We start from the raw sequence: 25567 nt of genomic DNA, 5'->3' as shown, positions 1-25567 counted from the left end.
TCAACTACAAACACCACAGGATGCGACACAAGGTGACAAGGCAAGGAAAAAACAACTTGGTCTGAAACTTCTATCTCAGTTCCTGGGAAATCTTGTTGCCTTCTGTGTGCAAGACCCAGTAAAGGACAAGTTGACTGGTGCACCCAAACAACAGCGGCTGCTGCTAGGGCAAGGCCATTTAGATGGGGTTCTGCCTTTGCCACAGTTCCACTCAGGCAAAAAGAGTATTTCTCCTTAGAGAAGGCTTTTCTCCACACAAGGAACAAAAAGGCACATCCAATCTTGCCAGGACCGTGTCACCAAGCCTAATCTCTCTGCTTCAGAAACTGGACTGCTACACAATATCTCTTCCCTTAAAGAGATTCTCTGCTTACTCTCCTCAAGCGAGGAGTCGGCATCATCTGGTTTGAGGTGAAGCTGTGACTAGGTGTCCAGTGTAGGCTAAACTTAGTAATGGCAGAAGGCTCTTCCATCAGATCCCAGGCAACTCTCTCTTGGTTTAAAAACCTAACATCTACTAGTTCAGAAAGAGATGGGGAGTCGAGGGAAAGTATTTCTTATCATGGAAATACAGTGCTGCAGCTAGTTCTCAGCCAGATAAATTATCAAGGTAAAATTTCTTGAGCACCCTCTGAAGAATATTTTTATTCAAAGGCTCTGCAGTAGTAACGCATAGATGAAACTGAAGAAAAAAGCATCCAACCATGAGGGATGAGGGCTTTCATCATTATGTCTCTAAGCGCTTGGCAACGTATGTTGACTATTTCCTAGATAAGTTTTAACACAAACTTCTCCCCCTAGAAAACAGTTCAATGCATAATGCAGAGAAAATCTGTAAGCTTAATAGGCTGTATCATATGCAGACTAGAATACAATGCACAGAGCTTTTCAACAGCAAGACATGGTATAACACTTGTTACACTGTGCTTTTAACCTTCAGCAGCTCACAAAACAGAACACTCCCAGTACATACAGTGAGGTGCAAGTTTACATTTTTTTATTTACAAAAGAGAGAGAACTGCAGTCAGTTATCAGTCCAAAGATTAGCAGTAAAACTTGGAAATTTGCAGGGTGCAGTTTGTATGATTAGTTTGAATTTGGAATCAGTTCAAAACACAGTTTTCAAAACATGACTGTAAATATGATGCTTTTTCAAGAGAAGTCACGATATGAGATGTATGTGCTCTTTATTTAGCATAAGACTGATTTTACAAAGAAAGTGAAACGCTGTGCTGTCTTCCTGCATACTTGCATTTATGTTTGCAAGAACTCTCAGAACTGCACAGTGAAATTTAGGTCACAGTATAAGGCACTGAACAAGGTGTCTCCCCGTATCAGCTGAGTGTCTCAGGTCTTATTACAAATAATGGAGATTTAGTCAGCACAGCCAAAACTGTTCAGCTCAACCTTACATTTGATCAGCTAAGCAACTTGTGCGGCTCTACTGCCTGCAACCAGAACAGAGGCACCCAAATGCTTCCATGAGGCAGGCACAGACAGCACTGGCCTTGCCAGCTGTACTCAGGCACTGCATCTCAGCCCTGGCTTAGGGAGATCTAGATAGAACTTATCATTAAAACTAAGATGGAAGTGGTAAATAAACGCCCACTAGTCTAGCACAGCTCTCACCCCACCCAGGCCTCCTTGCAGCTGGGGCACGTTACAAACTTTCAGAGGTTAGCAGCATTCTGTATTTGTAACTGGTAACTAAAATATGGTATACCAAACTTAGACAAATACTACTGCTTTTTAAGTAAACCCATTTCCTTTATGCCAATGCGGAAAATGCATTGGTTTAAGCATGCAAAGTTAGGAAAAACACTTTTGCCATAAGCTTTTATAAATGAAAACATCATGCACACTTATGCAACAACAGCAGGATGGAACAATAAAAACCAACAAACAATAACTATACGCAAAATAGAGTGAAATACAATGGAATAAAAAAAGAGGTATTTATAAAAGTACCTTTATCAGAGAATAAGTGTTATGCTCGTATAACAGTATTCATTTTTAACTAGACCGGGCTGTTCAGAGGTAAACATTTTAGTCCGGTGTTGAATAAAGATGAACTTATTATATAGGAGGTTTGATTCTTCTCCATGGACTTACTATTTCAAGAGTCACCTGAGTACCTACCTATATAATGGGTTAAAGTCCTAAGTCACTGTAAGGAACTGCTGTCCAGAATACTTAAACTCACCCAAATACAGTGCTCAAGAGCTGGTTCTTATTATTTTCAGCTCTCATAAATATTTTTATTTGTTTTAGCCCTCATTTTACTATCATTCACTAGGATGTTCTACAGTATGATTACTGGTATTCATTATTTTACAGTGACCTAAGACAGGCATCTGTCAATCTGCAAATAACAGCAATTGAATCAGAGGGTAAAGCAAGAGCCAAGCCTGAGAGGCAATGCAGATGGCAGAGGGTGTCACCCTGTGACTGGTAGAAGAAAATCAACTAGCATACTATTAAAAAAAAATACTCTTTTAATACCAATTTTAAACCCTCAGAAAATCTCAGTTATCGGGAAAAGGAGGATTTTCTCCTTTTTCTTCCTAAGGCCAACCTATTCTGCCAGTATGTTCTGGTGCCCAACAAAACTGAAAATGCCTCTCTCTCTCTCTCTCTCTCTCTCTCTCTCTCTCTCTCCCCCAGTCCCCAAAGTTCAGATATTTCTATGAATGCTAGCAAGGATAAAATCACACTTGAAAACCCACACTCTGACACGTTCCTTTTAATCTTCACTGTGAGTGAAACAAAACGGCAGAATTCAATCTTTCCATTAACAAAAGAGGGAGGGGAAAGCTTTTAGCAATAAGTCAATTTTGATGAGAAATGGCAGCACTGAGGACATCATATCCTGGGAGAGTCACAGAGCAGAGCATGAGACCAAAGAATGGAAGTTACATACCATGTGGTTTGTTACATGCTTGTTCTGCACGCAACAGAAAATACACAATTCAGTGAACAGCACAAAAGATGGTAACAGAGACTCAAACAGATGGACTGCATGAAATGTTAGAAAGGAGGAACTCAATTCCCTCTCCAAAATAAGTGCCAAATAGGAAAAATGGAAAGAAGGTGAACGTGGTTGGTGTGGCAAGCAAAACAAACATTTTTTACCACCAATTTTGGACACACTGGAAAGTGAAATGATTGTAAAGAGAAAAGGAAAGTACATTTATCAGGCTAGAACTCAGAACGCTAGACAAAGTATTTGGAAATGTTGTCATGGTGAGCACAGGTAAGACCGTAAATACTTTTAATTCCTATTTTCTCCCCTCATTTTCTCTTTACAAAATCTTTTAAGTGCAACACTGAAAAAGGAAGATAGCAGAAAGAATAAAATCATAAAATTGATCCTTCTTTTGCACTGGCTCCTGAACAAAGCCCTTTGATATTTGAAGGGATGCGCTGCCTCCCCTGCTTTCTCAGGTCCTACACCCTCCCTTTACTCAAGATCTTCCACATTTCTAATCTCTCAGCTCTCGTTTGACATCCACTCCCCCATTCATTCTCCCTGTCACTTTCCCCAGCAACTGGGCATCCCAGAGAAGGGGGAAAACCCTAAAGCATTCAGGAAAGTGTAACAGCAAAGTCTACATAGGATATCTGTCACTTCTAGTTTACCATCTTGGTGTTCGAGGTGCTGCTATTTCTTGTTGGGTATGAAGAGAACTGAAGTTAGCAGTTCCAAACAGAAATTACGGGTTCTGACAAAGTTTAGGCAGGATTCAGAAACTGAGGCAAAATACGTTCAGAGGGGACAAGAACATTTTCTCCTCTCACGTGAACGTTCTTTTCTAAGGGGGGCCCTAAGCTGACTGAGCTACAAGGGCTGATATTGTGAGTTCCAACAGAAATAGGAATGGAAAAAATAAGATGCATATTGAATTACCAAAGCAGTAGAGTATATGCATTTCACACTTCAAATATGGGATAGTTCTATGTCAATAAGCCAAAGCAGTTAAAAAAAACCCACAATGGAAGGCTACTATGAATGTTCCCAGAATTATTTTAATAAAAAACCGATGATACTGACAAGCTGGGATATCTCAGGAATATCTAAACTAGGTTTGAAAACATCCCAGCTTTAAGCAAACTCACTGTTGACTGGAGGGAGTAGATTATAAATCCTTCCCTGAACTCTTGTTTTTCCTTACAATCCAGAGAGCTTCTTAAATCCTAACTACTATTCTATTATATACCCACATATTTATCCACAAGCAGTTCATCAAAATAAAAATAAATCACTTGTAGACTAGTTTTGTAAGCCAGTACTGGTGGTATTAGTAAGTAAGCAATCTTTCTGTCAAAACAAGTTAGAGTTTGAAATTGCATTCTTTAAAACCCCAGAACCAAAGCAGCAGTAGATAAACTGTGCAAGACTCAAATTGTGATTAACCAACTGTGACACACAGTGAGTTTGAAGTGACATGCAAAGGGAAAAAAAGGAAGAAAATGAAAGAAGATACAAACTGAGACTTAGAGACCAGCTTTACGTCCATAGTTTGGATTCTTGAAATTGTTAATAGGACTCTTGTATATTGGGTTTTCTTGCTGAAGTAAAAGAAATGGTCAATTTCAAATAATTCAACAGGAAAAAAAAGTAACATTCTCAAGTATCACTGAAAAAATCATGCTATCTATACATAAAGAAAAGTGTTAGTAATATTTTCCCAGTGTAGAATTAATTCATTTTCTTAAATAAAAGCAAAGGATTTCCTAAGAGATTTAAAAAAAAAATTCTTCTCATCCAGTGTGCATGGGAATTAGCACATGCCTAAGTTTTCCCAGAGCAGAGACCCAATAGCATACATAAGCCTATAGTGCAAAGGCTTACTTTTCTTACATATTTTTTCTGCTGTCAAGAGGTTGAGAAAATTTCAATGAACCAGTAGCAATCATTGTTTGGTGACCAGTTAATGATATCCCTTGCTGAACTATTCTGTCAGCATCACATTTTCTCTCTGAAATTTTATTCTAACTGAAGTTACTACTCACTTTTCTAAGTCAAGATGTACTTCTTGAAGAGGTCTGTTTTGTTTTTTTTTGTTATAAATAACTAATTATACTTGTTTCGAGTCAGCTTAAAATAAGGACATTTCTGTATTCCTGCCCTATGGAAAAACAATCTGAAACAAAAAGGAGAAATGGGGAGAAATTCCTGTCCTATGGAGAAACAAATTTGAAAAATGAAGGGCATATGAACAAAAGAAATCTCCAATTCCTGATCAACTACTGTAGCTTTTACAGAGATAAAAGCCTCCCAGCTTACCGTATCCCACTTGGCATTCATCTTCTCCTTCTCAAATTTAGCAAATTCTCTTCTGTCATGGATGATCATTAGTAGTTTCCAAATCAATAACAATGCAAGTCCAATAAGAACGATTCCAGCAACCACGCCAGCTACGATGGGTATGATGTCAGGGCCACTAGGGCATTCTAGGGTACAAAACAAGAGAAACATGATTTTACAAAATGGTAAAGGTAATCACTATTCAGATGCTTTTAACATGTGTATTTTGTACTGAAGCCATTATTTGGAATATCTGACATGAAAGTAGCGTTAGCATTTCTCAAATTGCAGAAGTTTTGGAACAGTACATCTTTGGAACATTCCATATTTTTGTCCTTCTAATTTTTGTTTAATCTCAGCAATAGAATAAGCAATATTCTGATGATGAAGTCAACATACTGCTTATCTCTTAAGCTATTCATTTAGAGTATTCGGATAAAATAACTAGCAATTGTATTTTAAACATGCAGGATCTCTAAATCAAGGATGGTGCTAGAGGGACAAATGCCTAGTTTGTCAGTCAACAGCCTCTACAGACAGCATTACAAGAAAAGGGTGTTCCTCATTTTTATCTCAGATTATTTCTATTACTTATTTCTATATATTTAGCAACTAACACTTTACTTCTATGGGACAATTTTTTTTTTTTTAGGATATTTTCTCATCTTGGGAATTGATCTCTGCTGAAGGTAAAAAACCACATCATCTTTGGTTAAAAATACTGCACACTTTCAAAATAAATTCATGTTTGAAAATAATAATACAGATGAAAAATGTGTTAAGGCGATTAACAGACAAAAATAACTTCAAAGTTAACCCAGTTAAAGAAAAAAACAAATACAAAATTCTCAATAGTCGCAAACTGATGAAGGGCTTTTATAGAGCTGAAGGCACAGACTGAAGGTATCACAAGCAAAGAAAGCTCCTGTTACTCCTATGTCAATATGAACAGTGATTCCACACAAACTGTGGACTCCTAATCTTGGGAGATGCTGCTGTAGGAGTGAGAAAAGTGGGAAGAGATAGGGCAGGGATTCTTTGGGAACAAGTAAGGAATTAGAGTCTGCTCCACTTAACCCAGCTCTGCCAGACAGAGCTTGTTCCTCTACAGCCTGTATCATACAAAATCATGGTACCTCCTGCTGCAAGAAGGCTTGGTTCAGCTCTTATCTAAGGCAACATACATTTATCTGTGAAGAAAAGGCCAGACTCCAAACATGCTGGGCATGTATTGACTTGTCCTAAAAAAAGATGGGTCTCAAGATCCTCCTATATGCTTTGGATTGTATTTCTAGAGGATTTCATAGAATCATAGAATTAGCTAGGTTGGAAAAGACCTACAAGATCATCCAGTCCAACCAGCCACCTACGACCAATAACCCCACTAAACCATGTCTCTCAACACAACATCTAAACGTTTCTTGAACACCTCCAGGTACGGTGACTCAAGCACCTTCCTGGGCAGCCCATTCCAGCGCCTGACCACCCTTTCAGAAAAGCAGTATTCCCTAATGTCCAGACTAAATCTCCCCTGGCGCTACTTGAGGCCATGATTTAAATTTAAAACATTCTTAATTGGAAGTACTATGTAACTCAGAGAAGAATTAAACCAATGATCTGCATTAAGTGCTCATCATGCAAGTGATCAGATCCAAAAATTCCTTGAGGAGTTCTAAGCACATAAACACACAAATAAGTCTTATACAAAACATAAGCCTTATAAAAATCTTTTTTTTTCTTTATTTTTCCCCTTTTGGTGCAAGACTGGTTCCCTTTTGTTAAAAATCAAAAATGACAACAAAAATCCACATACACTACTACTTCTAACATGTAGCATAAGCTCAGTAAAAAAAAACAGAAAGCAAAATTCAGATATCTAGGACTTGCTACAGGACAGGTAGTACAAGCCCAAAGGTACCAAACAGGAACATGAAATACATGAAAAGCAAACTTACATAACTGATTGATTTCTTTCTGTCAGCCTGAACCTTAGAAAAAACAGATCTAGAGAGACTTAGGTTTTTCAAATGCCAATTTGGTTCCAGATATCCTCAAGTTTCACACAGGGAACAGATACTATTTCTGAATGCAACTCAGGCAAAACAACTGGAGCTACTTTGTACTACACGACAACTGTGAGAATTAAGGTAAAAGGAGAGAAGGCAACACTATGGTCGTACCTGGTGTCTCTACCACATGGACACTGGCTTCATTATTTGAATTGACAGAGTATGTGAAGTAGAACCAGCAGTCATCTACATCCTTTTCTTTGCAATGAGATAGTGGATCAGGCTGGCCGGGCTGTGGCAGTTTGTCTCGGCTTTCTACCCGTGTCATGTTAAAATGCATACATTCCTGAGAACACGTTTCCTTTTTTTCTCCCTTATTGAAAGCTCTGCACTGAACACAGTCCCTGTGGAAATACATAATCAGAAACAATGCTTTCTCATATGTTAACAAAAGCTTTTTAGCATTTAACGTAAAGAAATGTAGAGGAGAAAAAGAAAAAACAAAACAAACATAGACATAAAAGCCAGAAAAAAAAAAAAAGATACAACTTTTTACCAGTCAGAACATTTACGTAGCTTTAGGTTAACAAAAACTTGCCTTACAAAATTCCTGTTTAACTGAATGACTCAGAAGCTTCAAGGACAGGGAGGGGAAAAAAAAAAAACAATCCCAAAAGAACTAAATGCCTAAAAGGAATGATATCTAAAACTTGCTAAACATTTCCACCAGGAAAATGAAAAAACTCTCAGACAAGCTAGGGTAGGAACAGAAGGTTTACAATAAAACACTATCTAAGATACTGGGTTAAAGATGAACAAACCGGGTGAGGAGTTTTACGATAAGATATCACTCTGAATACATCACTGAAAAAAAGCAGACTGATCAGGAGTTTTATAGTAGCTGAGAGAATCCTTAATGCCAGGAATCAGCACAGCCACTAACCATAAACTTATTTCAAAACTTTGAGAAAATCCTTCACTTCTGAAAATCTGGATTTCCTAAGATGGGGATGCAAATCTCATCGGCCCTCAAGCATCAAGGTTTACATTTTGCCTGTCAAGAATAACCAATAATATCTGTTATATAATAACAATATGATAGCATTCTCTCAATAGTTTTTTTTTTGAAAAAAAAAAAAAACATTTTAAAATAAAACAGAAGTCTTAAGAAAGAGCTTAGCTGAAATTTTAACTACTCTGGAAACAGCAGTATACTTCTGCTTATTTTTGCTGAATGAATTTCAAAAGGCCAAGATGATGGGACTTCATGGCCTGTTGCATTAGGCCTATGCTTTCTTCAGCTCCGCAGAACGTTGGCTGTTGGTAATCATACGCGAAAGCTGTAGCCTGCCCAAGTCAATCAAGCCAATCTGAATGGATAAAACTGATTTAACAACACACACATTTCTGTGCATAACAAAAAAAAAAAACAGCAGGGAAAGAATTTAAGAAATAAATAGCCTATCTGGGAGCAATCAAGATACTGTTTATTTTGTATTTCTTGATCTTCATCCAACAACTTCCATTATCTGAAGGGATTACATGATATTCCTACATTTCAGGATAGGATAGAGCACAGTATCGAGAGCCTCATTTTCAAAATTCAGCATTAGTACATATCACAAAGCCAGGCAAACGTAAGCTGGGACTTGGCTTTCTAGTTACTTACTTGTGCTCTGCGCAGACACCAAGGCAGGTCTGACACATTTCACACGTTGGGCCTTGGAATTTAGGATCTGTACAATTACAAGTACCACATTCACAAGTCCCTCTTCCGTTGCAAATCTGTCCGTTACCTGCCATACATGGAGTAGTATCCAAAGAACAATCACAAGCACTGCCGGTGAAGTTGGGGAAACACTCGCACACTCTGCATTTGCAGATACCATTTCCTGTGCATTGAAAAGATATTTCAGTGAAATGAATTCTAGCATTAAACATATTTATGACAGTAAGAAACAAATGTTTGCCATCTTAGCATAGACATAAGGAAAAGAGAACCCCGGTGGGCAAAAAAGGAAGACACTAATGAATCTAAAGAGCTACAAAATAAATTTTAATTCCTTGAAAGAAACTCTGCTTACAAGAAGTTTCTCTCCTTTTCCCAATTTCCAACATTTTGATTTCTCTTCATAAATGAAATACCAAGATTTGGGACAGCACATCAGGAACAGCATAACGTGATGGCAATACCTCATCGGTGGAGAGCATCACAGTATTTCTTCATCTGACAATTTCATAGATGCACTGATCACTACTGCAGCTGAACCTATCTTTATGTACAGTAAGATCTAAAAAGATCTTAGACTTCATACCACAGAAAAACGAAAGACCTTTGGCTCCCTAGAATTCCATCCAGCTGCTGCAGCTTGCATCTCCAAAGGGGCAATTTGGATGGAAAGATCTACGGCTACATCTCTCCTTCTCCATGGAAGTGTTTAGATCAATGCTCATCTGTCACTGTGTATCTTAGGACAACACAACCATTGCTCCTGTCCTTTGGACAGCTGACAAGCAACAGGTGCATTCTGAATAAATCAGACAGATTAGGTATTCTCTTAATTCAGCTAAAGCCGAGGGGCATCTTTGTTTTATTTTTGGATCACAGTCCAAACTGAAGTAGTAGTTATATGCCCTCTGAATACTTCCATATATAAAAGGAGCCTAAGGAAGTTAAAGGACAAAAATATGTGCATCAGTATTAATTTAGACCTTAGGTGCTAGAGGATTTTCTGAATTGCTTTTGAATTCAGAATTAACCGCCATTTAGAGCCTTGATTCAAGCACTTAAGGCATCTTCCTGGCTCTTGCACATTTTAAGCTTCGCTCACCTTTCAGAATAGTCTCAAGATAGCATCTCACTGATATCTTGTCATGCACCAATTCAAACACTATTACAAGTAAGCTGAGGTCATTATCTCTTTTTATTGACGCAGTGGTTACACTGAGCCAGCATAACTTTTTAATGTCAGGACAGTTGTCTCAGCATTCTTTACTATAATATCTGAGGGTAATTCTGTAATAAACAGCAGAAGTCAAACTCGGTTTACATCCTTCTTGGAGCTGTGATTCAAGGAAGATGAAATGTGTATAAACACACTCATAAGCATAGACTGCAAAGAGTTATTTTGTTAATAGACAAGTGTTTTCAACCACTGAAACTCTGCGTATTATCTCTGTTATCATGTAGCTATGTATTTTTAAGCCAAGTACAACTACTTTACAGGCTACAGTTGACAGACTTGTAAACTATTGGCCAGTTTTCTTACAGAAAAGTCTGACGTAATTTCTCACCTCCACAAATCAAACCATTTGATCGATCACAGTTGAAGTTATCACATTCACAATATTTGCCAGAATACACTTCATTGGTATTTTCTCTTTTCTTGCATACGCACTGTCCGCAAATGCACTCTCCATTGTTGCTGCATATTTCTGTACTGTTCTCTCTCCTGCAGTAAGCATCCATATCCTCACTATTTACTTCATCTGTACTACATTCACAAAGTCTTCCGATACGTCCTTCATTACATCTGCAAGGTAAGAACACAACCGAAAATGTAAATCTAATTAATTAAATCTTATACAGTAAAAAGACTGCAAAAACAGCACACAGAACAGTGGTAAAAGTGACTGTTCTCTCAAGGAACATTCAGAGTTAAATTTCGAAAGGGATTTCCAGCTATATCATAGAATGGTTTGAGTTGGAAGGGACTGTCAAGTTCTAAGCCAACTGCTATAGGCAGGGACACCTCCCACTAGACCAGGGTGCTCACAGCCCCATCCAGCCTCCAGGGAGGGGGCATCCACAACCTCTGTGGGCAAATATAACAGCTGTTGAAGCTGCTGGATTTAGCTGGACTAAGATGATCCGATATTGATTACTTTTTCCAGGTGAGAAACTACGGTCACCACCCCTAGCTAGACTGCTGCATTACCACTATTAATCCCTCTCTAGTGTGACAGAACAATAACTACTTTTAAGCGACAGTAACTACTCAGTGTAGCTGCTGTCAACTTGCAGTGAAAGAATTTCCCAAGAACAGCAATTAGGCAGGGGAGCAGCCGATCTTCAGAGCTGCTGAGCACCAACAAATTCAACTGGGACCTGTGGGATTCAGCATTCTCATCATCAAGGCAAAAGCACTGATGAACAAATGGAGGTTCTTCTCATTCAGCTATTGACAAGCTGCTGTCAAAATGCCAGTCAGAGATAATGCTTCCATCACAAAACTGCTGCTGTTGCAAAAGCAAAACACTGTTCCTTCCTGGAGGTTTTACCCTTGCAACAAACCACGGGACACTGGTAACAGTGATGCTAAGTCTAATAACTCTTTCTATGGACAAGATGGGAGAAGCTGCTTCCGTTAATTAAAGAGAATATCAAAAATAAGTGCAAAATGAAGCAGTTTATCTATTGTATATGGTCTGAAGTAATTTATTCCTCAGCGTAATACTAAGGAGTTAGACATACCTCAGTCTTTCAAGCACTCAGTTCGCTACTGTCATCAGCCTCCCAGGAAGACTGTCCTATACTCCAAGTCCTATAAGCTAGAAGTCAGTAACTTTCATTATTTTTAATAAATAGTCTTGTTCTTAGGAAGAAGATTTATCACTTTTATTTCAGGTGCAGTTTACTGAGCAGGAACCAGTACAGCTCCCTGAAGTCCTGGATCTTGTTTTCCTAGGGAAGTACTTAATTTCATTCTGTTCTTACCATTCATGTCTCAAGGGTTTCCAACAAGAAATGCTTTTCATTTTTGCTGTCAGTTTCTTGGGAAAAAATGGCTTAAACCTTGACTTAATACGTTGATATTCAACTACTCTCCTGCTGGCATTTAACTCCAGAATATCCACTATAATGGGAAATAATGGAAGTTCCAAAAGCACAATCATGCAAAAGATCATATGTATTCCTAAAGATTTACATACATATGCAATTGGAAGAAACTTTGTAATAACACCCCCAAAAGTTACAAATAAAGCATAGAGAAGAGAGCGAGGGGGGATAAGTCATCCAGAATAAAGGGGTGCTCTTTTTACTCTTTCCTTCTTTGAAAGAATTGGTGCCAATCTGGGTAGGAGCTCCTATCACAAACCAGGAAACCTCTGAATTTTTTTGAGATCAGCAGACTTTACATTAGAAAGATAACATTAGAGCAGATACATGAGGTATGTGAAAATGCCCTAAAAGAAATAGGACTGTAACAAGAATTCTTGTTCTTTCACTCGAAAATTATAAAATTCAAGTAAACTTTAATTAAGGAAACAAAGGTATAGCTCATATTTCCCTTTTGCAAAAATAAACAAGATGTCTGTCTGTCTACCTGCATGCACCACATTCAAATGTTCCATTTCCATCATGGCAGGCTGGGCTATTAGGTTCTCCTTCGCTTTGACACATACATTCACAGATGAACTGGAGATTAATTTCCACTTCTTCAGTGAATCCCAGTGGTTTAATTTTAATTGTTTCATTTTGTCCTTTCTTTGGACATTCATTTGCTGTTACATTAATCTCAAATTTAACCTGCAAACAAAAAGAGTGTCACATTATTAAAAGGAGCTTTGTACTAAATGAAAAAACACTAAGCATTAGAGATTTTAAATGAAATTTGAGAATAGCATGCATTGCTAGTTACCTCATCTCCTATTGAAATGTTGGAACACTTTCTTCCATCTTCCTGTGTGTCGTTCACTCCATTCTTGCAGTAAGATTTGTAACTGATTGTCACTCCTTTAGGCAGCTTACTGTTTTCCAGGATCACCTCTGAAGAAAGGGACTAAACCAGTAGTTATTAGCTAACTTAGAATGGAGTTGCAAAAGCATTTTGATGGAAAAATCCAGGACAGTCTGAGGAAGGCAGCTCTCCAACTCTTTTACTGATGCAGAGCCACCTATATGCTGGGAAATGCAGGATGTGTGGGAGAATATGCAGAAGAGGCTTTGGGACCTGCTCCCAGTCATGATGTGCGCTGTGCCCAGCGGCTCCCAAGGAGAAACATGTTCAGAGCGAGACTGCTCACAACAGAATCCAAGGAGGTTGCTTTCTCTCAGGTGTGCTTTGGGCAGAGGGAAAAGCTGTGGAGGCCGCCTGTGCCCAGCAGAGTGGGACACTCTTGGGGCTGGGCAGTGCTGGTGTGCCCAGAAAGCCCAGCTCAGGGCTGCCCACAGCCATCCCGGGTGACCCCTTCTCACGCTTCGGCCCTGCTATACTTGGGCACTGGGAGACATTTGTTTGTGCTGTGTGCTCCAAAGGGGGAAAGGTGCTTGCTGGCACAGCACACCTATGAGGAAAATATTCTGGGGCCAAATGCAGGAGCCAATGAGGTTGATGGAAACATTCTTCTTGGAGTCAAGAGAGTGCAAATTGGCCCTTTTCCATGTGGAGGAAAGGTAGGTAAAAACCTGAAGGTTCTAAGGAAACAGGTTTTTTTTTTTTTTTTAAGGGAAAAAATGGATGATAACTTTTTTTTTTTTTTCCGTTTTTGTTTTAAGTATTTTTAACAGTGAATCTTTGTAGCCATCTGATCTCCATTGCCAGTGTCTGAATGTCTGATGTGGTTTTATATTTACCCTTCACAATGCTAACTTAGTATTTTGTAGAAAAATTTAAAAACCTCCTTGGAAAAATTCATAACAACTTAGAAGCAAGGAAAACAAATACCATGCAAACAAGCTTTGAACTTACATTGTATGCATCAATGATCAACTGAATGACATTGCTGGAGTTGGAAGACAACGTTCCCACTGCTGATTTTGGTATCAGATTTTTCAGTTCCTGTAAATATTTATGAAAGTAATAGGAAAATTACAGTCTTGCTAACAATCCAAGTATAAATTGCACTGTAAATGTGTGTGTGGCAATACTTTGTTACTTCAAAAAATAAGGCTGAACTGTTGTCACATTTTTGAGATCATACCAGGCGCTACTGGAATAAACAAATATTCACCTTTCTCTTCTGAACTTTACTTTCAAGTGGGCAATTAAGGCATTCATGTTACTGTAACAGAATAAAATAAAATAAAGATATTCTCTTGCAAAAATTAACCACAAATCTTCATGATCTTAAAAAAGAAGCACAACAATTCTAGAGATAGGCATATAATTTATGATTTCCAGTAGAAAAAAAGCCTTAAAATTTGAAAGGAGGAAAAATACGCATCTCCTTCACGCAGTCATTTCCTATTTCATAATCACATGCAGCAGTTTAGTTAATTTTAACCATGAGGAATATAAAAAGAGCATAAAGAACAAAATGTGTTCCTTCATAAGTGGCTACACTCTCCTAAGCTATTTTGCTGTAAAAACATTCATAAAAAGTAGCATTGCAAATATGTTCTCCACTCCCTTCTACTTATGAAGAGAATCAAGAAGGTCTCTTGTCTTAAGAAGTACAAGACCCATTTTCTCCTTGGAAACCACATACACACACAGCATCACTTAGAAGAAGTGGGGGGAAGGGGAAAAGCTTAATAATAAAAACACAAATAGCAAAATAGCAGTGCTGTGATCACTTCCATCCATACTTCTTTTGATTTCAGATCAAGCAACTTTAATGAATTCAGTTCAAATGTGAGTCTCTTAGCTGTCAGTCTCTTGAGGGGAAAGAATTTCAAAGACCAGAAATTGCGTTATATATCCTTACCTTATAAACAGCCTGAAACTCTTCAGTAACAGCAAAAATTGTCTGAATATTGTTCTCACTAAGCTTCTGCACCAGATGAGCAATAGAGGGATAATCCTGTTCAAATTAAAAATAAGAAAATAAAAAAATCAAGCAATTCAAAGTTATGACTCACTGTAGAAAATAATAGGCAACATTTTGACGTTATAAATACAAAATACTTTTAGAAACATTCGTAAGATTTTCAACTAGCCAGCTTATCTTAAAGCTCCAAATCCAAGCCACCCCTGCAAACCAATATCCACTGAAAAGATTCCACATACACCCCAGGTAGAGAGCTGATTTTAGAAGGAACAAGAAGAATGCTGTCATATTCCCTGACACTGAAATCCTCCAATTCATTGTTTCAATGTTCTCACAAAGTTACCTTCAATATCTTTCCCTACCTTTGTGAAAACCTGACTTAACTCAGTGAAAACCACTTTTTGTACTGTGTCATAAAGAAAATATTAAATAAAACTGAATAAATTTTAAGTTGCCATTGAAGAAACGCTCTCTTAAATTTAGGAATCTACAAACATGCAAACTTTGCAAAGCTTACTGTGTTTACCCTATTGAGTAAACGTTTTTCTTTTCACCTTTCCTCTGCTCCACCTCTCAATAAACCAGAGTGGCAATGTTGTTAACCCTACTTACCATAAATTATGCATTGTAAGATTTCAAGTAGACTTAGGATTCTACAGAATTTCAATTACAAATCAGTGCAAAATTATTAGCAGTGTACTTAATCAGTGAGAGCTCGTGCTCAAATGATTCAAAATGCCTAACAGACTTAATAAAAAAGCCAACCCTCATGAATAGAGACTAATTACAGGTGATTCTATCATTTGGGTCCCAGAGAAAACAAAGCTAAGTATAATGCTATGTATAACTGGGGAGTAGTAGAAATACTTCTAAACACAAATAATAGCAAAAGGATGAAATAACAGGATAGAGCCAGCACCACAGTTTGCCAGTGGACAAGCAGAGTTATTAACCACCACAAATGAAACCTGACATTTCCTGAAGTCTTCCAACTAAGACAACACTAATTCTTGCAGTTTTGCTTTTCTCATGCAAAAGTCACATGATTTTATATAGAGGCAAAAGGGCAAAATTCCAAAGATGTAGTGTTCTTAAAATATGCCAGTTGACTTAATTTTTTTTTTTTTTTGAGTTTAAGCACCAGAAAATATTCATTTCCCTAAAGACAAGGTAAAGACTTACATAATAGTGGCTCATTGTGTACATATTATTTTCCAGGTGACATTTCCCATCATTTGGTAAAACAATTCCACCAAGTTTACCATCTCCTGCAAAGTGAAACCCAGCATCCGTGGAAAACACTAATAGCCTTGTAACATTTCTCCATCCAATCTGGTCCTTAGGGAAAAAAAACAACAACAAGTTTAGGTATTTTGTACCACTCTTTTATAGCAATATGGACCAACACTGGAGAGGTAAGCGCGTGACAAAATAGAGAGTGCATGATAAATTCCAGAGAAGCCATGCAGTAAAAGCAACATCCATGAAATTATATAATTCACTCAAACCTTATATGCACTCATATTTAATTAAACGTGTGCTCTAAAATATTTGCTGTACGATTTTTACCAAAGGTAATGAACATTCTGCTCCTTTAAAACAAGGCTCTGGATTGTTTCAGGAAGTCCGGACTCCACTGATCAACAGTGTAACAACACAGTAACAAAGAGTAACCTTGGATGTCATTTTTGGGGTGTTCATGTTGCATAGGAGCATCGAACTGTCTGTCAGATCAGAAACATCAAAGGCAGCAGCGATCTGGATAAGAACTCCAAAAACATACAAGAGCCTTGTTTTGATCTACCTCTGTCTGAGAAGCTAGTAGAAATTACTAGTCATCAAGCTGCTCTGAAACCCCAGCTAGAAGCAGCATATAACGCTGAATAATTAGAGCATAATTGCCTATTCAGAACTCCATACACTTCTGAGCAGAATCTGACTTTTCTTTTACACAAACCTTTAAAAACATCCATTTTGGAACGCATTCGTCCTCTGTGAATGCAGCGTGTGACGATGCGCGTCACACGTGCTGGTTTCATTCACTCACTACACGTCTACGCAAAACAAGTCCACGTATTCATGCAGTCTGCCCAGTGCACCTTATCTTGCTAGCAAAAGCATGACAAACTGAAACATCAGGCCAGCCGCCGTAAAACACTGAGGCTGTATTATTGTTAGAATTCATCTAACTGAGCAACAATTACAACATTTCATTTTAAGAAAACCAATACATGCTTACCCCACAAACTGCAACCTGCATTATTGCATCAAATCCACCTTCAGGAGAATCCAAATTCCCAGAAATGTGCTGTTTACCTACAAGTTCATTGAACTTATTTCCTTCACTAGTAAGGCTGAGCACATTTTTATAGCTAAACGGACTTGTACAGTTCTGGTCACCTGTACAAGGATTTCTGAGTTTGGCTGGTGTTGTACTTATATATGGCATCACAGTTTTCTCCACAAAAGAGCCAAATCCTAAGAAAGAATGAGAAAAACTCTGTGAGCTGAAGAATGTAGCTCTCTTATTTACAGAACGCAAATTCATTGTAGATGCTCTGACTTTAGAAATGCTTCTCATACTTGTTTACATTCTGGTTTCTCCACCACATATTTCCACATTCCACAATAGATTCCATTCTGTCATAATACTGCTAGTTTTAAAAAACTCACTCTCCATATGTAATCATGTGAAAAATATCAGGAAGGAAACATTTGAATAACAAATCTTTCTTACCAATTCGAAAATCTGAGGTTATTTTTTCCATCTCATGCATCAGAGCTGTTCCAAGACTTTTCACATTCTCTAAATCATCTTTCATAGAATAGGAGAGGTCCATAAGATAATAAAGGTCAATGGGGTAATCTTCAGCTCTCTTGAATTTTAATGAAAACGTTTGCGGTTCCCCTGTTTTGGAGATTTAACAACAAACAGAAGGCATTAAAAATTCCACAATAAGCACGCTGGCAAGAAAAATGCCTTTTAAAGTCACATCTTTGAGATATTGATGGAGGTTTTGAACTAATTAATGGTGATTTTTTTCTTCCATTAATTGATATGATTAACATTAAATTACAATGAAAAAAATCACAAAGCATTTCTTTCAGATGCCCAGCACCACACTTCTATGGCATTTTATCTCCCCACAGAAGATAGTAGCCTGACAAAAATCAAGCCTTTCTTATTGCATTTTTAAATAAATCTTGATGCTTGCAATAATTTTAACAAGGTTCCTGTACAATCTAATAGCACAAATGTTCCATATCTATTTGCATCCAAGATGACTGCAGGAATTCTAAGGGTTTAGTTAAGGAAAAACAGTGTTAAAGTAGGTTTATAAAAGAAAAACCCATTCTGGATAGAATATTTAAAGTTACTCCGCATCAAGTATAGATTGAGAATGCAGAAATAGCAGTGAGATAATTTGTTACTGTCTGTTGCAATTGGAAGCCCAGACCCTGAGCTCTGCCAACAGAAGCACGTGTCCCGCTCTGATGCTGGAAGACAGTGCAGAACTGCCCTCAAGTTAAATGGAAAAGAATTTTCTTGCCTATTGTATATGAAATAAGGAATGGAATTAAAAGTCTTTTTTTCCAGCCTATCCTTTAGTCACTGAAGTTAAATAGGGATTCTGCTGCTGATTAAGTCTGCTCAATAGTTAGCAAATATTTGCTTAATATTAGGAAAATTAGATGGGTAAAGGGGATGAACATATGGATCTGGCAGCTACGCAGCATGTTTTATTAAAAAAAGAGAACAAAACAAAAAATCCAGATTTTCCTTAGCTACTGACTCTTGTGACCAAGAGAAGTGCCTGTGCACTGAGCACTGAGCTTTTGTGTCATTAGATTTTGGCTGCCCAGGTCCCCACTTGTGTCAACAGAACGATAATTATTTAGCCTCTTGAAGCTGAAAGGGTCACTAGAACTAGGCAGAGATAACAGCAAAACTGCAAAAGGACTTTTGTTCCTTTCTTTTCTTTCCTTCTCTTCATTATGCTAAGCTGCCTCAGATCATCTTGCATTTATTACGGCAGCCCCCTACAAGCAGCTAGCTCCATGTATAGGCTCTTTTTCCAGGTAAATACAAGGCATTTTTTGGACATCTTTACAGCACCTAGGAACTCTCCTTAAGAACAGTCTCCACTGTGTTCAAGCACTGTGTGAACTATGGGACTTGTTTCCTGCTCCCCATTTGAATAAAGTTTCTCTTTACGGGTTTGAAATGGTACACAACTGCTTTGTTTCCAGTTCTGTGCCCGCTTCTTTAGTCTCTGGAACCTATTTTATAGAGCAAACTGAAAATCTTGCTGCATACTGCAAAAGCATTCAGCTCAGACACGCAGACTTTGGGCATCAGGAATACTTCAAGGAATAAGACGTGCTCTCACAATTTCTCTAGGTTTCTGCACGCTCCTCCACGCTCATTCCAAGAAGTGGCACTGCAGAAAATTAACTGCAAAATACTAAAAACAAAAGAATCTGATCTTTCCGATTCATCTACTGAACCGCACTGACATATTTATGATCTGTATCTGTTTTCTCAGAAGATATATTGGGAACAAGAGATAAAAAACTATCTTATCTTTTATAAAAATCTGTCAGTATTCAAAGTACCTGAACACCCGGGGTTAACCTGAATAGTTCCACTATTACTCACATTATCTGAACAACAGTCATTTCTGAAACAAAATGATTACACATTCAATACACAAAATGCAGTTGCGGTGGTGGCAGAAAAATCAAATAAAAACTGGAATGAAACTGTCCTTACCGACTCTCAGTTGCAGTACTAATTTTTGTGGCTGGATCTGTGTAATGGCCTCTGGTTTCAGCTTCTCTGCAGCACCTATCTTACGATTTGTTACTTCTCTATCTTCAAGCACCCGTTTGCTACCTCTGGGATTTTCTATATCTTGCTCAGGACAGCCTTTACTCTTCAGTGCTGCCAAGTCATCGCATCGGGCAGATGTTGGTTCTCCTTCTTGCAAAAAGTCCTAGCAAATATGGATGAGTAGGCTTGACATTTACAGCTCTGCAATCAGTTATATTCTACACACAACACTTTTTTTTTTAAACCATCATTCCTTCCTTAAAAAAAATACAATAATCAAACAATAGCTTACATTTTACTCAATGCATCAGTGACTGTAGCTTAATCCAGTTCACGTCTATGTATACTACTCTGTGTAAAAGATAGCAGCAAGATGAAAGAAAATAGATATATTTCCAAAGTCAACTCAGACAGAAGCAGGGCACCTCTGTAAATCAGCTACCCTAGAAGTTACTGCTGACGGGAAAAGCTCATGTCTTCATGCAGCTGACAATTATGTGAACTTACTCATACAGCCTACTTTCCAACTACCCCCTCTTTTAACTTTTTTTTTTTTTTTTTGAAAGGCTCTAATTAGTGATTATATAAGAGCATCTCAGTGCTCTACAACAGAATAAAGGAGATACTCTGCCAGAGCAGGGGAAAGACAGGCAACAATTTTTTTTTTATTTGAGGGAATTCAATACAAAAGCAAAATCCATTAGCAAGAAAAAGAATAAAAGCAACAGCAACAAAAACCCGTACACCAAAGTACACCCAGCCTTGCTCTGAGCACAGATTACCATTCCCTCCAACATACAAAAAAGTTCTGATCTGAAACAGAAGTAAGTATGGTTTCTAACTGAGGATAGTCAATCTCATTTTTCCCTCCCCTCAAAATACACATGTAAATGAATAGATCTTACAGCTTGTCAGTTCCTGATGAGAAGCTGATGAAAGCCTGCAATAAATCTGACTGCTTAAGGCCAAATTTTAAAGTTAGGTCAGTTTACTAGAAACGTCTAAAGCCTACAAACTGATTGGAGGGACAGTAAACATGCACTGTATGGGAGTAAATATACAATATCATCTTATAGCAGGAAACAGGAAAATTCCCCAGTTTTCTTTAACAAGCATAAAAAAACCACCCTTGCAAACCAGTCTCCCATCCCCAGGTCCATCAACATATGAAAATGTGAACATCTCCCTTTCAAAAACAAACCTCTGCTTTCTTCCTCTACTCCACCTATGTCTGTCCTAATTTACCTCTTACTCTAATGTCACTGAAAGAATATATTTAAACATATCCAGACAGACTCCATGCTGGAATGATTTTAAATAGCTATGAGACAGCCAGTAAGGTCTTCATACACTCAACACTTAGAAAAGGAAAAGTAAATGCATTGTGAAAGGATCTGCTTAAACCAGGACAGGGGGAACATTGGGATACTGAATTTTGAAGTACCAACAGGGATCAGATTAAGAGCCACAGGAAACCAGTACTGACGAGAACAGACATTTCTGTACATTTGAAGTATTTATTTAAATTTGAAACCAAGGGAAAAACAAACAAACCATGAAAGGAATTGTGCAATACTTACTGTTTTTTTACACCAACCACAGTTTGGTCCTGCCTGTATACATTCCCCACATGATTTTGCATTAGCTTTTATGCAGTCACTTCCACCTATGAAAGAACACAGACAGGTCACTTTATAAATAAAGAATTGCTGACTGTAATATAATTTTAGTTTGCTTCATACTGGTCTCATAAACTAAGTTCTAACTACAGACAGGTTATTAATAAGAGACACGAGTGATACATTGCTATTGGAACTCATCTAGCGTACTTATCATCCTAAGTAATTGCTAAATTTATACCATTTTTAAGCAACATCAAGCAGTGAAGTGATTTACCTTGCTGAGCAAATCCACTCCATATCAAGCAACAGAGGATGCCAGCCCACGTGAGCAACATTAAATTAGTCTGAAATACAAAACCAGATTTTATGATTTATAGTGACTAGCAAGCAAAAAAAGTTGCACCAAGGAACAGACGCGTAACTATGTTCCTTCCCTGGAGCATTCGGCACAGAGTATTCTCCAATCACGCATCCTTGTCCACATCAACTGGGCAGACAGACACGTTTTCATCTGATACGATCACATTTGTGGACAAACCCTGCATTTATAAGACATCAAACAGGGAAGCTGCTCCTAAAATTCTTTTGAAAGGTAGGTTAGGTAGGTTAGGTTAGGTAAACCATCAAGCTATGAGGAATTTGGGCAAAGTCAGGGCGAAAACCAAAACCTGACAGCATATTAATATCCTATTTAAAAATACTGATGCTCTATATGTCATCAGAGAGAGTCTTCAAAATAAAGATACTGGAGAAATATGAGAGAGAAACGGAGCTTCCTTATTCAAGTCTCTGCTTTAAGGTAAGAAAATCTTCCAAGCCCTTTCCAAAATCTTTTCCAAGGAATCTCCAAAGGGCATTTTACAGCCTAGTTTGGCACCTTACACTCCCAACTAGTGAGTTCCTGTCAAAATATGTTACCTAAAGCATCACTGATATACACTCCGCTATTTTTTCTTCTTCTTTAGGCAAGACAGAACTAATGGGTAACTCATCTTACTAAGGAAAAAACACTGCACCCTCTTCCCAAAGCTACAAACCTTAATGACAACCTGCCAGAAGCAGTAAGTACATGCAGACTATATAATCTATATGCTTTGTGAAACAAGATTTGAATGCTTATGAACCGTAACTTAAGGTCACCAAGCTGCAATTTTCAGTAATTAGTGCAGAGATTTCATATATCAGAGTTATCTTAGGATTCCAGAGTCGGGACTATTGTCTAAAAAAAATGAGTTTCAAATACCATTTTTTTCCTCTAAATTTTCTTCTACTCCAATAGTAGGTAGGGTCAGTTTTCACAGCTTTTATACATATTTGAAATGTTGATGTTATTTTAAATTCAGCTTCTCTTTTCCTCATTATAATAATGAGAATTTGGATGCCAGCTGCCAATTTCCTTTGCAATCCTAAAATGTTGGTGCTGACTATGGCCCTTCCAGGCATCCTAAAAATATCAGAATTCACAACAAGTTTTTGTTCTAAAAGCTATCTTGCAATTCAGCCAAGGAAAAGGAAACTTGGCAGTCCTTTAAAATGAACCTGCCATTTTCTGGAAGACATACCATTATTCATATGAATTAGCAGCAAAGAGAACGATGCTTAAATTAGCACAGCAGTTGAGTTTTGGTTTTTGCACACCGATTTAGGACCATTCATAATTGTTACTCTGCACACACAGACCCATAACTTAGACAGGACAGCCGCTCTAAAACCTGGAGGAGAAGGTTTCAAACAGAAGCCAACCCTCTGTTAACGAAGCTTATCCAACAATAATATTACATGTTCCATATTTTTTCTGACATATCATTTTAGCCCACTTTTGTCTTCAGTGAATCCTGCAGCCAGACAGCCAGGGAAGTTTGGACACTGGAGAACTGAGAGAATTTGGTGTGGAGTAACTTTGCTGGATACTGTGCAGAGGCACATAAGAAATTTTTGGTTAAAAAAAAAAAAGAGATTAAAAAATAACAAAATGGAACAGAAAAAACAAACTGTGAATTACATTTGACTTAACTTTTGAGCGTTACTGCACATCTGCTCCGATTTCTCCCTCTGCCCATCACTGCAGAGGTATAATTCCTTCATTTTCAAACTTGTAGTTCAGGGATACTCTTTATGAGATGGACTCCATAGGCAATCTCTTTCTATATCAAACGTGAGCAACTGCAAACCTGGACAGGAGGGTTATTGTGAACCAGCAAGCACAGGCAGAAGATGGAGAATGGGCCTGAACAGAGGACGGGGGCGGGGAGGGGGGAAGAGAGGTCCTGAGGAACACGAGCATACTCATCAGAGCAGCAGTCCAGAGGGGAAGGCCCTACTGGTGTGCTCAGATTTAGGTTCCTCCTTGCCTGGTTTCATGGACAGTATGTTGTGCTCAGCAAACCTCACTTCCCCCAACGAAGGGATGCATCGCTGCTCCTGCAGTTTTGCTTTAAGTACAGTCCATAATGGGGAGGTCTTTTCAGTAAGGAAAAAACCCAAAGCTGCCGGCATTAGGTTAGTGCTGTCTTGTTGGCCAAAATTATAAACAGTTCACCTTTTTAGGGCAGACCAGCAGTGGACGCACAGCAAGCCCACGCAGACTATATAAATAAGCCAGCAAAGATGTGACACAGTGCTAAAACTATGACTAAGACAATTTGGAAAAGAAATGTTCCTGTGGAAATGCATCTGCGTGATGAATGCAGTTCTGGGCACTGACTCCCCGTAAAGCTAACAAGGAAAACGTCCTTTCCCATATAAGGCTGCGACCGAGCCACACGCCCTCCCATGCAGGCTCACTTCCTTCATCTCCCACTTAACAGCTTTTCCATCTGCCCAGGGTCTGAACAACCTCGGTACGGGATTGCTGATTTGGATGCAGCTGGTATTAATGTGAGCAGACCCACGTGCCAGCCTCCTCCTGGCAACCTGGGCACATCCATGTCAAGTTTGCCCCGCGTGTCTCTAGTCAGGACCCAGCACTGCTGCGCTGCAGGTTTTATGATAAGTACATAAAACAAAATGAAACACAGAACAATTAAAAAGAACCTTTGGAAACATGTGGTGGAGTGGGAACTAAACCGTGTGTTCGCTTTTAAGCACAGAATGTGGCAATAGAAAATAACTCATTGTTAAGAGAAGAAAAGGAACATTTTGAATAACATTTATATATTTTTCTATTACACTCATTCCCTTTTTAATTAAACCCTAGAAAAATATCCCAGAAACCCTGAAAAAGTGATCTTTTCTCCTGAAAAAAGTAGCTTGAAGCATTCAAAAGGTAAGCTTGCCAGGAAGTGACATCTCCCTATTCAACAGCTAAACCACCAGCCAGAGCCTGTTTAATAGGCTGCAGATAGTGTGCTGCTGAAAAAGTGATTTTAAAATTACTTCTGTATGTTTGCTAATGGTAATCTATTTTTGTTAAGTATTTCAGGAAGACAAACATAGTCACAACCTTGAAAGCTTTAACTTGCTTTCCAAGATTTTTCACTAACTGTCTCATCAAACACTAACACTCAAACAGACCTTTTTCACTGAAAAAAAAAAATGCTTTTTTGAAAATCCCTGAAGCTTCTAATTTCAAATAAGACACTCATCAAGTTGCAACGGGAGAAAATGAGGATTACTTCTCTGTAGTGAGACTAATTTTGAATTTGCAAATCAAGTATCAGTACCTTTGTATTCTGCTAATCATCATATATTTAAAAATTAAGTTTCCTCCTCCACAGGACTTTTGCAGCTTTAGAATAGCATCTGCATAGAGAATTAACTGGACAAGTGGGATAAAGAAAAAACAAAACAGATGAAAGTTGTGGGAGCATTAATTCCTTTGAAATCAAGGTTTGATGGCTGAGAGGCTCAGCCACTACAGTACTGATCCAAGCTGTCAAGCAGAGCCCAGGTGGGGTGTGGAGCTAACATCCACTGTCAAGAAAAGCTAAAAACTTTGAAGCATCCGCCTCTGTGGCGTGCTGAGTCGTGCCTTGCTGTGCATCTTTACACCAAAATGTGCGGCCACGCTTCAGAACACCAGGGAAGTATCTCGAGGTTAGCTATTCGGCAAGAGCAAAGTTGTTGTGCAGAAGCCACCTTT

General features: G+C 38.3%; 1 protein-coding gene across 2 annotated transcripts in view; it reads right to left on the bottom strand.

The window, feature by feature from the left end:
• The window catches only part of ITGB1 (integrin subunit beta 1), a 43067-nt gene that overhangs the window by 2698 nt on the left and 14802 nt on the right, over window positions 1-25567 (bottom strand). For both annotated transcript variants that reach the window (XM_021386799.1, XM_021386798.1), the window contains exons 2-15: window positions 21761-21830; window positions 21445-21530; window positions 19805-20027; window positions 17768-17938; window positions 17270-17508; window positions 16213-16368; window positions 14968-15063; window positions 14010-14099; window positions 12960-13100; window positions 12645-12847; window positions 10612-10850; window positions 8987-9209; window positions 7489-7721; window positions 5288-5454 (exon numbers count right to left, since the gene is read on the bottom strand). In XM_021386799.1, the coding sequence (XP_021242474.1) occupies window positions 5288-5454; window positions 7489-7721; window positions 8987-9209; window positions 10612-10850; window positions 12645-12847; window positions 12960-13100; window positions 14010-14099; window positions 14968-15063; window positions 16213-16368; window positions 17270-17508; window positions 17768-17938; window positions 19805-20027; window positions 21445-21530; window positions 21761-21830 (2337 nt within the window). The remainder of the gene's footprint in view (window positions 1-5287; window positions 5455-7488; window positions 7722-8986; window positions 9210-10611; window positions 10851-12644; window positions 12848-12959; window positions 13101-14009; window positions 14100-14967; window positions 15064-16212; window positions 16369-17269; window positions 17509-17767; window positions 17939-19804; window positions 20028-21444; window positions 21531-21760; window positions 21831-25567) is intronic.

The sequence above is a fragment of the Numida meleagris genome, chromosome 2 (genome assembly GCF_002078875.1).
Source record: "Numida meleagris isolate 19003 breed g44 Domestic line chromosome 2, NumMel1.0, whole genome shotgun sequence".
NCBI lineage: Eukaryota > Metazoa > Chordata > Aves > Galliformes > Numididae > Numida > Numida meleagris.
This window is presented reverse-complemented; position numbering and strand designations above follow the sequence as displayed.